At 42.1% G+C, this 13,315-nt stretch overlaps 1 protein-coding gene across 1 annotated transcript in view; it reads left to right on the top strand.

Annotated features, from left to right (window-relative positions):
• Positions 1-2,297, top strand: part of NT5M (5',3'-nucleotidase, mitochondrial) — a 116,452-nt gene extending 114,155 nt beyond the window's left edge. The window contains exons 4-5 of the mRNA XM_006902984.1: positions 595-709; positions 2,155-2,297. Coding sequence (XP_006903046.1) covers positions 595-709; positions 2,155-2,297 — 258 coding nt within the window. The remainder of the gene's footprint in view (positions 1-594; positions 710-2,154) is intronic.
• Positions 2,298-13,315: the final 11,018 nt, after the last annotated feature.

Here is a 13,315-nt window from a genome sequence, read left to right as displayed (position 1 = left end):
AGTGATAGGGAATGGCAAGGGACACACTGACAAAGGAGATTAATGAGAACTGGCTTTGACAAGCACTGTGGCAATTGGACAATTAAAACAGACATGGGGAGGGGGAAGAAGAACGAACTGGGGAGGAGGGTGGAGAAAACACTGCAACAATGAATGAATGAAAACCCAAAATCTCTGTAAATGTTCATTAAAGCTAATAAAATTTAATAAAAAAAAGAAAAGCACATTTTCTCTGTAAAACTTCACCCAAATCACAGTAAGGTTTTTTATAAAGTAGGTTTTAAAAAGTGTTGTGCTGAATTGAAATGAAGGGCAGTGTGCCAAGTCCAGGTTTGAGTAGGGAATCATGGTTTTGTTGCTTTTAGTTGAACAGTGTTTGAAAATCATTTCAGCTTTGAGCGTTAGTTTTCTCTGCTGGTCAAACAGGACGTCTTCCTCAAAGTTCAGTGCCTAGCCAGAGTTTACTTCTCTGTTAGGCACTTTTACTCCCTTTTATTTTAGAACTCCTTTTCATCCTCTAGAATGCCTGGACACCTTTATATCTGTTGCTGCTACTTTCTTCTCATCTCTTGTCTCTTCCTTTTCACATTCTAGTATGCATGGGTGGAGAAGCACTTTGGCCCTGACTTTCTGGAACATGTTGTGCTAACTAGGGACAAGACAGTGATTTCTGCTGACCTTCTCATAGATGATCGGGCAGATATAACAGGTAAGTAGCTTAAAGCAAGTGAGTAAGTAAGGGGGACCTACAGCAGGCTTAAATAGGACAAAGCTTGCTCCCCACATTCTCCTTTCAAGTGGACCTCTCTTGGCTTCTTTCCCCCTCCAACCTGGCCCATTTTATCACCAAATATTTATTAGATTTTTTTTGTCTTTGGAAAGATAGCCTGGGAGGAGCAATAGACTCAAAGTCAGGAAGTTTTAGCCTGGGGCTAACATCCTGGGTGGTATAGATTGAATTACTTTAAACCTCTGAAGCCTTTGTTTCCTCATGTAAAATAAGAACTGGATTCTGCTTCCAGGGAGGTTTTATTAGCAGCATGATCAAAGTAACTTGGACTGAACCTAATAGATGGAAAATGAAAACAAGTGGAATTTCTCTGGTTGAAGGTAGGTTAGGTTTGTGTTAATCTTTTGGTTTACAGATGACCTCTTTCAAATGAACCAACCAATCCTAGACTGACAAAAAAGGAGAGAGGGAAGTAATTGTTTCACAGTTACTGAAAAGACAAGAAATAAGATAGTTTTAAGCATGGCTAAATTGAAGGATTCACACAATGCCAGTCAAAGATAGTGTGTTCATCCCTTGTCTTCTCATAGGAGATACAGGCTGTTTCTTTCCTTATGGTTCCTGGAACTAGCTTGGGGAACACACCTATCTCTAAATAAGTCACCGGTATCCAGAGGGTAGAGTCCATAGTGCATCCATCCCTAAATTCAGAACGAGGTGGGATCACTTCCTTCCAAACTGCACAGCTTTCCCCAGAGAGCCAGACTGATGCATACTAAAGGTGGGCTGTGGCCTTCAGTGTCAATGAAAACCTTAATGAGTAGAGCTGGGGCCACTACTACCTGAGAGTCATGTGACACTCCACTCATGCAGTGAAGATGTGAGGAATTGAAAGCCAGAGTTAAGTAAGCTTTGGAAGCGAACAGCTATCAGCTCCCAGCTCTACATAGGTCTCCAAACAACAGTAGTGCACATGAGAATAATGGCATCTACTGCCACGGCATGGAGCTCTGGTGGCCCAGAGGGCAAAGGCAGGCAGTTCATATCCACCAGCTACTCTGAGGAAAAAAGATGAGTAATCTTCAGTGCTATTCACAACTCATGTAAAGTCACTTAATAAGCTGTTAGTTCTGACTTAATGGTACACATCAGCAACTGTAATAGCATATTTTCTGCGTGCATATGTCTGTGCAATGCATGTATGTGTGCATATGCTAATATGAAAACTTCACATTAGATACAATGTCTCATTCATTCCCACACTACCCTGTAGGTTTGTGGCTGGTATAGTCACACTTTATAGAAGGGAAACTGTTCATAGGGCAGAAGCACTTTCTGAGGAGGCAGCAGGGTTGGGCTTTGACCTAGGCAATCACCCTCAGGAGTATTAAGCTGTTGGACTCAGTGCTGCTTCCCATCCACAGGGGCTGAGGCAAATCCCAGCTGGGAACATGTACTCTTCACAGCCTGCCACAATCAGCACCTTCAGCTGTCACCCCCCAAACGCAGGCTGCACTCATGGACAGATGACTGGAAGGCCATTTTGGACAGCAAGCGATCCTCCTGAGCAGAACCATTCTGCAGGCTTCCTGGAGAGACCTGGGTCACATGTGGGACCAGTGCTTTGGGCTAGGTAGGCTCTCCTGCAGACTGTAGGCCAGGACAACCTTGCTCTTCACACACATCCCCCAAATCCCACTTTCCTGCCATCCTAGGCTTTAAACTGGTCAAAGACGGGACCCTGAGCATTCAGACCAAGATGTGTGTGCTCAGGTGGTTCAGACTGATCTTCAGTGACAGTATGTCATGCTCTCAGGGACCTAGAGACTTCTAACAGGAAAAGGCTAGGGGGCTATTCTCAGAGGACAAGCAACCATCTCCCCAGCCCCGCAGGTAAGTTTCCTAAGGGATCTGGACACTAAAAAGAATGGTTTCCTCCCTGGGCTTGCAGTCCTTGCCACAAAGTTCTAGGAATGAGGTGCTTCTATGAAGCACTATGGTGCTTCTCATATCTGGGTATTAATAAATGGGATAGAGTGAGAGTAGCCTCTGTTCTCAGCCACTGTAGTCTTCTGCCCTCCCCTTCCTACATGAGCTCATTACTGTTCATTGAATGTCAGCAAGTGCTGTGATCTATGCTGGATCATAGCCCTACCATGATCAGTTCCAGTGTTTCTAATACTTTGTTCCCCAGAGCCAGTGTGGGACCTCACAAAATGTAGAAAGACTCAAGTATTTGTTGCATGCGTGAAAAATAAATACTGTTCACATGTATCCTGAACCTGTGGGTAGTGACCTTCTCTCACCCTTTGTCCCCTGCTTCATCTACTTGTAAGTAAATATCTGGGTTATTCAACTGCAATGAGAGAGGCTCAGGAGTGATGCTGCTCCATCATCCTCCTGCCTTGTTCAACTAGCTGACTGGCCTCTGGAAACTTGGCTCTAATCAAAAGTCAAGATCTGCCCTGACTGAAAATAGGGCTATGGAACCCTTGAAAGGAGAAGTATGAAAGGACAAGCAGGTATATATGGCAGGTGTGACTTAGGTCACAGATCTAGGTATGTAAGTGTACTTTTATGTTCCTAAAACAATCCAATCTTATTTGAGCCCCTTTTCTGTAAAAAAAGTATTTCCATTTGCCTCTACTCCCAGCCCACTCTCAGTAATCTTCATCCACTCTGAGGTAAAACATTTTATGTGATCCTTATCTCTGCACTAGACCATTCCTCTGTCTGGCTTCCCATCCTTTTCCATGCAGGTTATCCTTGTGCCCTGTCAACTTTCTGAGTCATGACTTTGGGAGTGAGGACTCTGAAGTTGTGTTATGTCACATGGTCCTTCCTGTGCTCTTTCTGCTGCTTCCTCAGAAAATGGGAAAAAATCTGGCTCTACAATTTTATTCCTTTTTACAGAGGAATGGCACCTTCTCTGGGTCCCCACAACCAATCAGGACTTCAGAGGGTAGGGCAGGATAGCTGAGCTGCCAGTGCTGCAGTTGGGGAAGATAATTCCTCCCTTCTACTTGCTGGTAGAAAACTGTGCTTCTCATCTCCAGGATATTCCTGGTGATGTGCAGGGCCTTTTCCTTAGGAGAAGATGAGGGAATTTCTCATCAGATGCTGATTTATCATGTGCCAAATGCTGCTCTGAGACATACACCATTAAATAGGGCAAATGTGGAACATTCTTGTTCCAGGAACAGGGGAAAATGTTGGATAGTCAGGAAATCAGACTTTCTGCTCTCAGAATTCTAACTCCTCCAAATGCCTAGCTGTGCCAATAGGGAAAGTGTATGATAGTAGTCCTTACATCATAGAACAAGGTCAAATGAATGATACATGTGATGTAAGCACACATAAGTGATAGCTGTTACAGTTATTTTATTCTTCACAACTCATAAGGCCAACAGAAGTCCAACTTTGTAGATGATAAAATGTCCCACAAAGATTCAGGTACTTGCCATGGTCACACCGGAAGTAGTATATCTGGGATTCAGTCAATCTCAAATAGTGTTATTAATTTGTCCATTTAGCCACCTGACCTTTTCTTCAAACACAATATGTATGCAAGCACAACATATAAAAGACTTACAAAAACCAGATCTTGGTAAGGACTCTACTCTGCCTGCTAGTTTTCTCTGCTCCTCATGGACCCCAAAGACCCAGAAGTAATCCTGAAGCATTTCCAGTGCCTTTTCAGCATAATTTGAAAACCACTGCACCAAATCAGAATTAGGTCTTCATTTTAAGTGGACATTTCTTAGTAATTCCTTAGAAGAGCAAATAATTTGTAGAGTATTATACCAATTAACTCTTTACCAGCAACTGTGAGCTCTAAAGGAGGTTATGTTGACTTAATGGTACAAACTTTGCCTTCCATACAGGCAATCTGTGACCTGTCACCTCGTGTACAACTTCCATTTGTTAAGGTTAGGGTTTTTATCTGCTGTACATAGAATTTCTGTGAGTCAGAGTCAGCTCGATGGTGCTCAACAACAATCCAGTATCAATAACAGAAGCCGTTCCTTTCATTGTTGTTTCATTCCTTTCCTATTGTCATGTGCATGTCAAGTCACCTGTTACACATAACGACCCTATGTATAACAACTCTGAACCCTTTCCTGTTCTGAGCCAGACTCACTAATTCCAACACACCAATCTCCATTGCCCCTGTTTATTGTATCAGTCCTCTCCTGCACTATCCTTCCACCTTTACAAGCATTTCTCCTTGCCATGTGCCCAAAGTATGTGAGATGGAGTTTCAAAATCCTAGCCTCCAAGCAGAAACTCGGTTTCATCCTCTCCCTCTCCAAGACAGACCAATTTGTTTTCTTGGCAGTCCAAGGTATGTTTAAGACTTCTCCAAACACCACAATTCAAAGCAATCAATTCTTTTTCTGTCATCCTTAGTCACTGTCCAGCCCTTTGATGTGTAGCAAGTAGTTGTGAAGACCATGGCCTGGATTAGGCACACCTTAGTCTCTAGACTGACATAGTAGTGTCCTAGACAGTGAGATAAGCCCTTTGCATTGTATCATAACCACAATCTCCAGCTACCTCCCATTTAACAGATTCAGAAATCTAATCTCCATGGTGGTATGTTAACTAAGATCCTGTAGCTAGTTAGCACAAGCAGGCCTTATGCTTGTAACAGTGAAACAACACTATCCTCCCAGCTCAAATTCTACAGATTCAATCCATGATTAAAACAGAGTTCCCTCGTCTGTAAAAATGGAGTTATCTCCAGACTCTCTGGATTGGTGCCAGGAAAGGCATTATATGGCCAGCCTTCAGCAGAAACTGTAATTGTTGTTACATTCTGTTGCAACAACTACAACTCATAGCAACCCTATGAACAATCGATCTGAACCTTGCCCTATCCCGTGCCATCTTCACAATCTCCATCATGCTGGGGGCCATTTTTACAGCCACTTGGGTCAACAAACATGTCATGGATGCATTGTGGTGAAGCACAATGTTGTGGAGGTGCAGGTAGAAAAGGAAGAGGTACACTCAGGAGAGCTTGCAAACTGACAGAGCCAGAGGGTCCTTTTTTCCCTCAAACATAAAGTATAATTTTAATACAACAAATTGTACTGCATCCTTTTCAACCTATATGCAGAACAGATTATCCGGGAGGCTGGGCTCTATGAGGAGAAATGTGGGGTCAAGATTTGTGGACAATTTATCAACAATCTGCGTTATGCAGATGACACAACCCTGCTTACTGAAACTGAAGAGGACCTGAAGCACCTGCTGCAGAGGGTCAAGGACTGCAGCCTCCAATATGGATTGAGGCTCAATGTCAAGAAGACAAAGATTCTCACCACTGGACCAATTGGCAGCATCAGGATGGATGTGAAGAGATTGAACACAGCTTTAGTTTGCTTGGCTCCACAGTCAACACTCTTGGCACCAGTAGCCAGGAAATTAAAAGGTGCATTGCCATGGGAAAGTCTTCTGTTAGGAACCTCTCCAAAGTTCTGAAGAGCCATAATGGTGTCTCTCTGGAGACTAAGGTGCTTTTGATACAGGCCATGGTCTTCACAATCACTTGTTATGCATCAGACAATGACCAAGGAGGATAGAAGGAGAATTGATGCCTTTGAACTGTGGTGCTGGAGAAGAGTATTGAGAATACCATGGACTGCTAGGAAAACAAACAGATTTGTTCTGGAAAGGGTTTAAACTGGGTGGCTCCTTGGAGGCAAGGATTCTGAGGCTCCGTCTAACATACTTTGGACATGTTGTGAGGAGAGACTGGTCTTTGGAGAAGGACATCATGCTTGGGAGGGTGTAGGGACAGCGCAGGAGAGGAAGGCCCTCTATGAGGTGGATTGATTCAGTGACTGGGATAATCGGGATGGGAGTGTCAGAGATAGTGCGATTGGCACAGGACACAGCAGAGTTTAGGGCTGTTGTACATAGGGTCACTATGAGTCACAAGCGACTCGACGGCACATAACAACAACAACAACAAAATTGTACTGTTTCCTGTTCATGTATAGGAAGAACTCAATATGGGGAAAATGACAATCCTACCAAAAGCAATCTATATATTCAATGCAATCTTAATACAGATGCCAAATTCATTGTTCTAAGGGATCAAAAAGGCAACTGTCAAGTTTATTTGGGCAGAAAAGGGACCCCAAATAAGCAAAGAACTTCTGAAAAACAAAAATGATGTGGGAGTCATAGCACTCCTTACCTCAAAACTACTGTTGTTGTTGTTATGTGCCATCAAGTCACCTGTGACTCATAGTAACCCTACATACACTAGCTCTGAAACCTGGCCTGTCCTGAGACAGTTTGTTTCCAACAGACTTAATCTCTTTTCTCTAATCACTGAGTCAATCTGTCTCATATTGGGTCTTCCTCTACTGTGCTGCTTCTCGACCCTTCCAAGCATTATGTCCTTCTCTAAGGACTAGTCGCTCCTGACCATGTGCCCAAAGTAAGTGAGAAAAAGCTTCAGAATCCTTGCCTCCAGGGAGAAGCCTGGTTTTATCCTCTCTAGGACAGAACTGTTTGTTCTCCTGGCAGTCCATGTTATGTTCAACACTCTTCTCTAGCACCACAATTCAAAGGCATTGATCCTTCTTCAGTCATCTTTAGTTATTGTCCAGCTCTCAGATGCATAGCAAGTAATTGTGAAAGCCATGGCCTGAATCATGTGCACCTTAGTCTCCAGACTGACAGCATTGCTCTTCTGTACTGTGGAGAGGTCCATGACAGCAATTTACCCAGTGAAATTAATTTTTTTATTTCCTAACTGCTGGTGCCAAGAGTGTTGATTATGGAACCAAGCAATCTGAAGTTATCAACAACCTCAATTTCTTCATTCATCTTGAAGCTGCTCCACAGTCCAGTGGTGAAAATATTTGTGTACTTGATATTGAGCTTCAGTCCATACTGAAGCTTGCAGTCCTTGATCTTCTGCAGCAAATGTCTCATGTCCTCTTCAGTTTCAGCAAGCAAGGTTGTATCTGCATAATGCAGGTTGTCGGTAAGTCTTCCTCCAATCTGGATGCCACATTCCTCCTTATAAAGCTCAACCTCCCAAATGATCTGTTCTGCATATAGATTGAAAAAGTATGGAGATGAGATGCATCCTTGATGTACACTTTTCCTGATCCTGAACCATGCAGTATTTATTTGCTCTGTTCTAACTACTGCTTCCTGGTCCAAATATAGGTTTCACAGGAGCACAATTAAGTGTTCTGGGATTCCCATTCTTCTCAAGGTCAGCCACAATTTGTTGTGATCCACACAGTCAAATGCCTTTGCATAGTCAATGAAAGACAGACATTCCTCTGGTATTCTCTGATTTCAGCCAAGATCCAACTAACATTGACTATGATGTCCCTAGTGCCATGACCTTCAGCCAAGATTCATCTAACATTGGCTATGATGTCCCTAGTGCCATGGCCTTTTCTAAACTCACTCTGCACATCTGGCAGTTCTCTGCTGATGTACTGTATCAGTCGTTTCTGAAAAATTTTCAGCAGGATCTTGCTTGTGTGTGATATTAGTGATACTGTTCCATAATTTCCACATTCTTTTGGGTTACCATTTTTTGGAATGGGAACAAATACAGAATTTTTCCAGTCAGTTGGCCAGGCAGCTGTCCTCCAGATTTCTTGGCATGACCTGGTGAGCACATCCAGGACAGCATCTCTTTCCTGAAATATGTCAATTGGTATTCCAGCAAAACCTGCAGCACAGCTGTAATGCCAACACCAGTATGGTACTAGTACAATGATAGGCACATAGACCAATGAAACAGACTAAAAAACCCAGAAATGGACCCATGTATCTATGATCAACTGATATTTGACAAGGAAACAAAACCTATCACATGGGGAGATGACAACCTCTTCAACAAATAGTGCTGGAAAAACTGGACTGCTACCTGCAGAAAGTGGAAACAGGATCCACATCTCACACTATATACAAAAATAAACCCAAAGTGGATCAGAGACCTAGGGGTAAATCCAACACCATAAAATTCATAAGAGATAAAATGGGGCCAAGCTTAGAAGGCCTCACCTATGATATAAAGAGGCTGACAAATATAGCCAGAATTATACAATTTGGAGAGGATAAAATTTATTAATGGAATCTTCTAAAGATGAAATCCCTGTGTATATAAAAAACATTTTGCAATAAGGTCAAAAGAAAACCTTGGAAAGACTTTTGACAGAGGAAGGCATTCAGATGGCCAACAGATACATGAAGAAATGTTCTGAGTCACTGGCAATAAGAGAAATACAAATCAAAACCACAATGAAATATACCATCTTACCCCAGCAGCAGTGGTATAGTTTAGCACAGAAGCAAGTAATAAATGTTGGGGAGGATGTGGCAAGATAGAAACTCTCATACACTGTTGAAGGGATTGTAAAATGGTACAACCACTCTGGAAGACAGTTTGATGTTTCCTTAAAAAGCTGAACATAGAAACTCCCTATGACCCAGTTATTCCACTACTAGTACTCCAAGGAATACAGAACTGAGACACAAATGGAGATTTGTACATCAGTGTTCATAGCATTATTCACTATTGCCAGAACATGGAAACAGCCCAAGTGTCCAACCACAACTGAATGGGTTGAGAAATTGTGGTGCATTTACATGATGAAATACTATGTAGCATTCAGGAGCAATGATTTTGAAAACTATTATATAATTTGAGAGAGACTGGAGAGTTATGCTGAGTAACTTAAGTCTCATAAAGACAAATACTACATGAAACTATTACTGTAAAAATAGAAGGATAACTAGTAAAACATGTATAGTGGTCCAAGGGGAGAAGAGGTGGGAGCTGAGGAGTGAGAATGGGTAGGCGTAAATCACAGGTTTGCACAATTTGATGGGTGGAGGGAGGTCGTTAAGGGAATGGAAAAAAATCTAGTAGGGATTTGAAAAGACAGTTTAATAGTGAACATAGTCAAATGGTGATTAATTTTATAAAACACAATGTATGGAAATGATTGGATGAAACAATGTCAATGAAGGAAAGGGGAATCTGCATAAAAAAAGAAACATATTTTTAAAAATAAAGCTTGATCACATGGACTAAAAGTCATTATACAAGAGCTAAAATATCACCAAAGAAGACATACAAATGGCCAACAAGCACATGAAGAAATGTTCAAAATCCCTAGCTCTAAGAGAGATGCAAATCACAGCAACTATGAGATATCATCTCATCCCAGTCAGAATAGCAAAAGTTAACAGAGCAGCAAGCAACAAATACTGGTGAGGTTGTGGAGAAACTGGAACCCTTATTCACTGTTGGTGGAAGTGTAAAATGGTGCAACCACTGTGGAAGGTAGTGTGGTGCTTTCTCAGAAATTTGCTAATAGAATATTTGACCCAGAAATTCCACTACTGGGAATATACCCAAAGAGACCCTAACTGCCACCCAAGCAGATATATGCACACCCATGTTTATCGCAGCTTTGTTCACAACAGCGAGACGTTGGAAACAATCTAAGTGCCCATCAGCAAACGAATGTGGTATATTCACACAATGGAATACTATGCTGCCTTGAAAAACAAGGAACTCATGAAATATTATTCAAAATGGGTGACCCTGGAGGACATTATGCTGAGTGAAGTATCTCAGTCACAAAAGGACAAATACTGCATGGTGCCACTGTTGTAAAACAGGACTGACATCGAGGTTGGGGGGAGACTGAGAAAGATGGGTTCAATAATGTATACTTCATTGAAACGAGGGAGAAAACTGTTTAAAAGGGATAAGTGATTAGGTATTTTTGTCTTGACGGGAGTCCAGAACAAAGGCTGCACAGTGGAGTGGACCTGTGGGGAGGGATTGTAAAACAATGAAATAATTTTTCTTTTACTTTTCCAAGAGGGTAGTGTACTGTGGGGGAAGGGAAGTTGGGAGGGAAGAAAAATGCAACAATGAATGAATGGAAATCCGAAGTATCTGCAAATTTTCATTAAAGTTAATAATTTCAAAAAATTCTTTTTAAAAAGCTACAATTTGATAACACCAAAATACTAGCTTTGATTATACAACTCCCTGTTTCTCTTCTCTTGGGGGTCCTTCCAGATTTATTGGAAGGCATGGGGCCTGGCAGCTGGTCAGCTTGCTTCAAATATGGTCTCATATTTTCACTGTTCTCTGTTATATATTATCCACTAACTACTTTCTACATATTCCCAGAAAAGTCCTAAGTGTAAGGCCAGCTTCTGTGCAGAGAGGGCCTCAGAGACTGTTAACTGAGGAAAAGAAGGGCACAGATCAATGTAAAAGAAAGACTCCTTAACTTTTCATTTTAAATAAAATTTTTCTTTTCTACTGGTATACATACAAAGTTCATATACATTGTTTTTCACACCGGATATTTCCCATTTCCTTTACCCACTCCTCCCCCCACTCATCAAATTGTGCAACCATAAGATTAACCAACTCTCCTCATCACAATTAAGGTCTTATACACTATTTGTCTTTATGGGACTTAGTTCACTTAGTATAATGTACAACCATAAGATTAACCAACTCTCTTCACCGCAATTAAGGTCTTATACACTATTTGTCTTTATGGGACTTAGTTCACTTTGTATAATGCTCTCCAGTCCCTCACATATTAAGTAGTAATTGACAAAATCATTGCTCCTTCCTAGGTGCTGTGTAGTATTCCACCACATGAATGCATGTTCCAGGATTTTTCAATCCATTCAATTATGGTTGGGCATGTGGGTTGTTTTGATGTTCTTACAATAGTGAATAATGCTGCTATGAATATTGATGTAAGTCTCCATTAGTGGTGCCTCAGTTCCCATTCTTTCTGGGTATATTCCAAACAATGAGTCATATGGAATTTCTATGCTCAGCTTTTTTGAGGAAGCACCACACTGCCTTCCAAAGTGGTTGTACCATTTTTTTGTGCCGAAACCTGGGAGCGAACCAGTGGTTGTACCATTTTACAATCCCACCAACAATGTGTAAGAGTTCCTATCTCACCACATCCTCTCCAATATTTATTAATTGCTGTCCTATTAAATTTTGCCATTGATACTGGGGTGAGATGGTATCTCATTGTGGTTTTGATTTGCATCTCTCTTATTGCCAGTGATTTTGAGCATTTCTTCATGTGTCTGATAGCCATCCAAATATCTTCCTCTGAAAATTCTTTCCTTGTCTTTTGCCCATTTTGTAATTGTGTTTTCAGTCCTTTTCTTGTGGAGGCCCTGTATGATCCTGTAAACTTTTGATATGAGACACTTGTCTGAGATGGTATTGCCAAATGGGGTTTTTTCCCCCCACTCAGCAGGTTTTCTTTTCACTCTGTTGTAAATGCACACAGGACCTTTAGAAGGTCCCATTCATCTTTTTTTCTTTCTTTCTTTTCCAGATTGTGCATTTATTTCTGGCTGTATTTTGCATTCTGTTTATACCACAGATTGTTGCCAATGTCAGATGGATCTTGGCAGAAAGTAAAAAATACCAGAAGGATAGCTATCTGTGTTTCATTGACCACGCAAAGGCATTTGATTGTGTAGATCACAACAAATTGTAGTTAACCTTGAGGAGAATGGGAATCCCAAAACATTTGATTGTCCTTACGTGAAATCTATACTTGGACCCAGAAGCAGTCCTCAGAACAGAGCGGGGAAACAATGCATGGTCCAGAATCAGAAAGGGAGTGAGTGCATCAAAGATGTGTCTTGCCTCCATACCTTTACAATCTTAACGAAGAGCATATCATTCGGGAGGCTGGGCTTTATGAGAAGGAATGTGGCATCAAAATTGGAGGAAGATTCATCAACAACCAACGTTATGCAGCTGACACAGCTTTGCTTGCTAAAACTGAGGAGGCCCTGAAGCACTTGCTGCTGGACATCAAGCACTGTAGTCTTCAATATGGATTGAAGCTCAACATCAAAAAGACAAAGATTCTCACCCCTGCACCAACTGGCAGCACCATGATGGATGGAGAAGAGAATGAGGTTGTTAACAGGTACAGGATGGGCTTCTCAGTGCATTGCTTCTGCACACATTGCTTCTATGCCATGTATCCAGACAATTAACTAGGTATGTACCTTAAAAATTTCATAGTGTGTCCTGAACTGATCTCTTGGCTTGGAGCACTAGACTGTGGCACCACTGGCTTGCAGACCCCACCTCCAACTGGAGGGTCCTGGTCTCGACACCTGGACCCCTGAACCCACCCACATGAAGGACCTTGCACTGCTGCTAGGACTCTCCCAGCTGCCACCGAAAAGCCTGGCACCAGCCTTCCACCTCTAAATCCCAGCCTCAATGCCTAGATGCTCCACTCGCTACCTGAAGTCCTGCCCTAGCCTCCTGGAATTTCCACCTCAACAGAGGATGGAGGACCTGACCCCACGATCTGGAGGACCTGGCCCCACAGCATGGAGACCCCAGGCGCAGTGTCTAGAGAACAATCCACTGTCACCCCTCAAAACTGTACCAAGACAGTTTTGTAACACAGATGAACCCATTTCGTTTCCTATCACCTCACAAAGCATGAGAAGCCTTTAGCCCAGAGCACCGTGGACTGGCCTAGCTGCAGCAGTTGTCTGACA

The sequence above is a fragment of the Elephantulus edwardii genome, unplaced genomic scaffold (genome assembly GCF_000299155.1).
Source record: "Elephantulus edwardii isolate Elephantulus edwardi_28Jun2011 unplaced genomic scaffold, EleEdw1.0 scaffold00483, whole genome shotgun sequence".
In the NCBI taxonomy this organism is placed as follows: domain Eukaryota; kingdom Metazoa; phylum Chordata; class Mammalia; order Macroscelidea; family Macroscelididae; genus Elephantulus; species Elephantulus edwardii.
The sequence above is the reverse complement of the archived record's forward strand: the minus strand, read 5'-3'. Positions and strand labels throughout refer to the sequence as shown.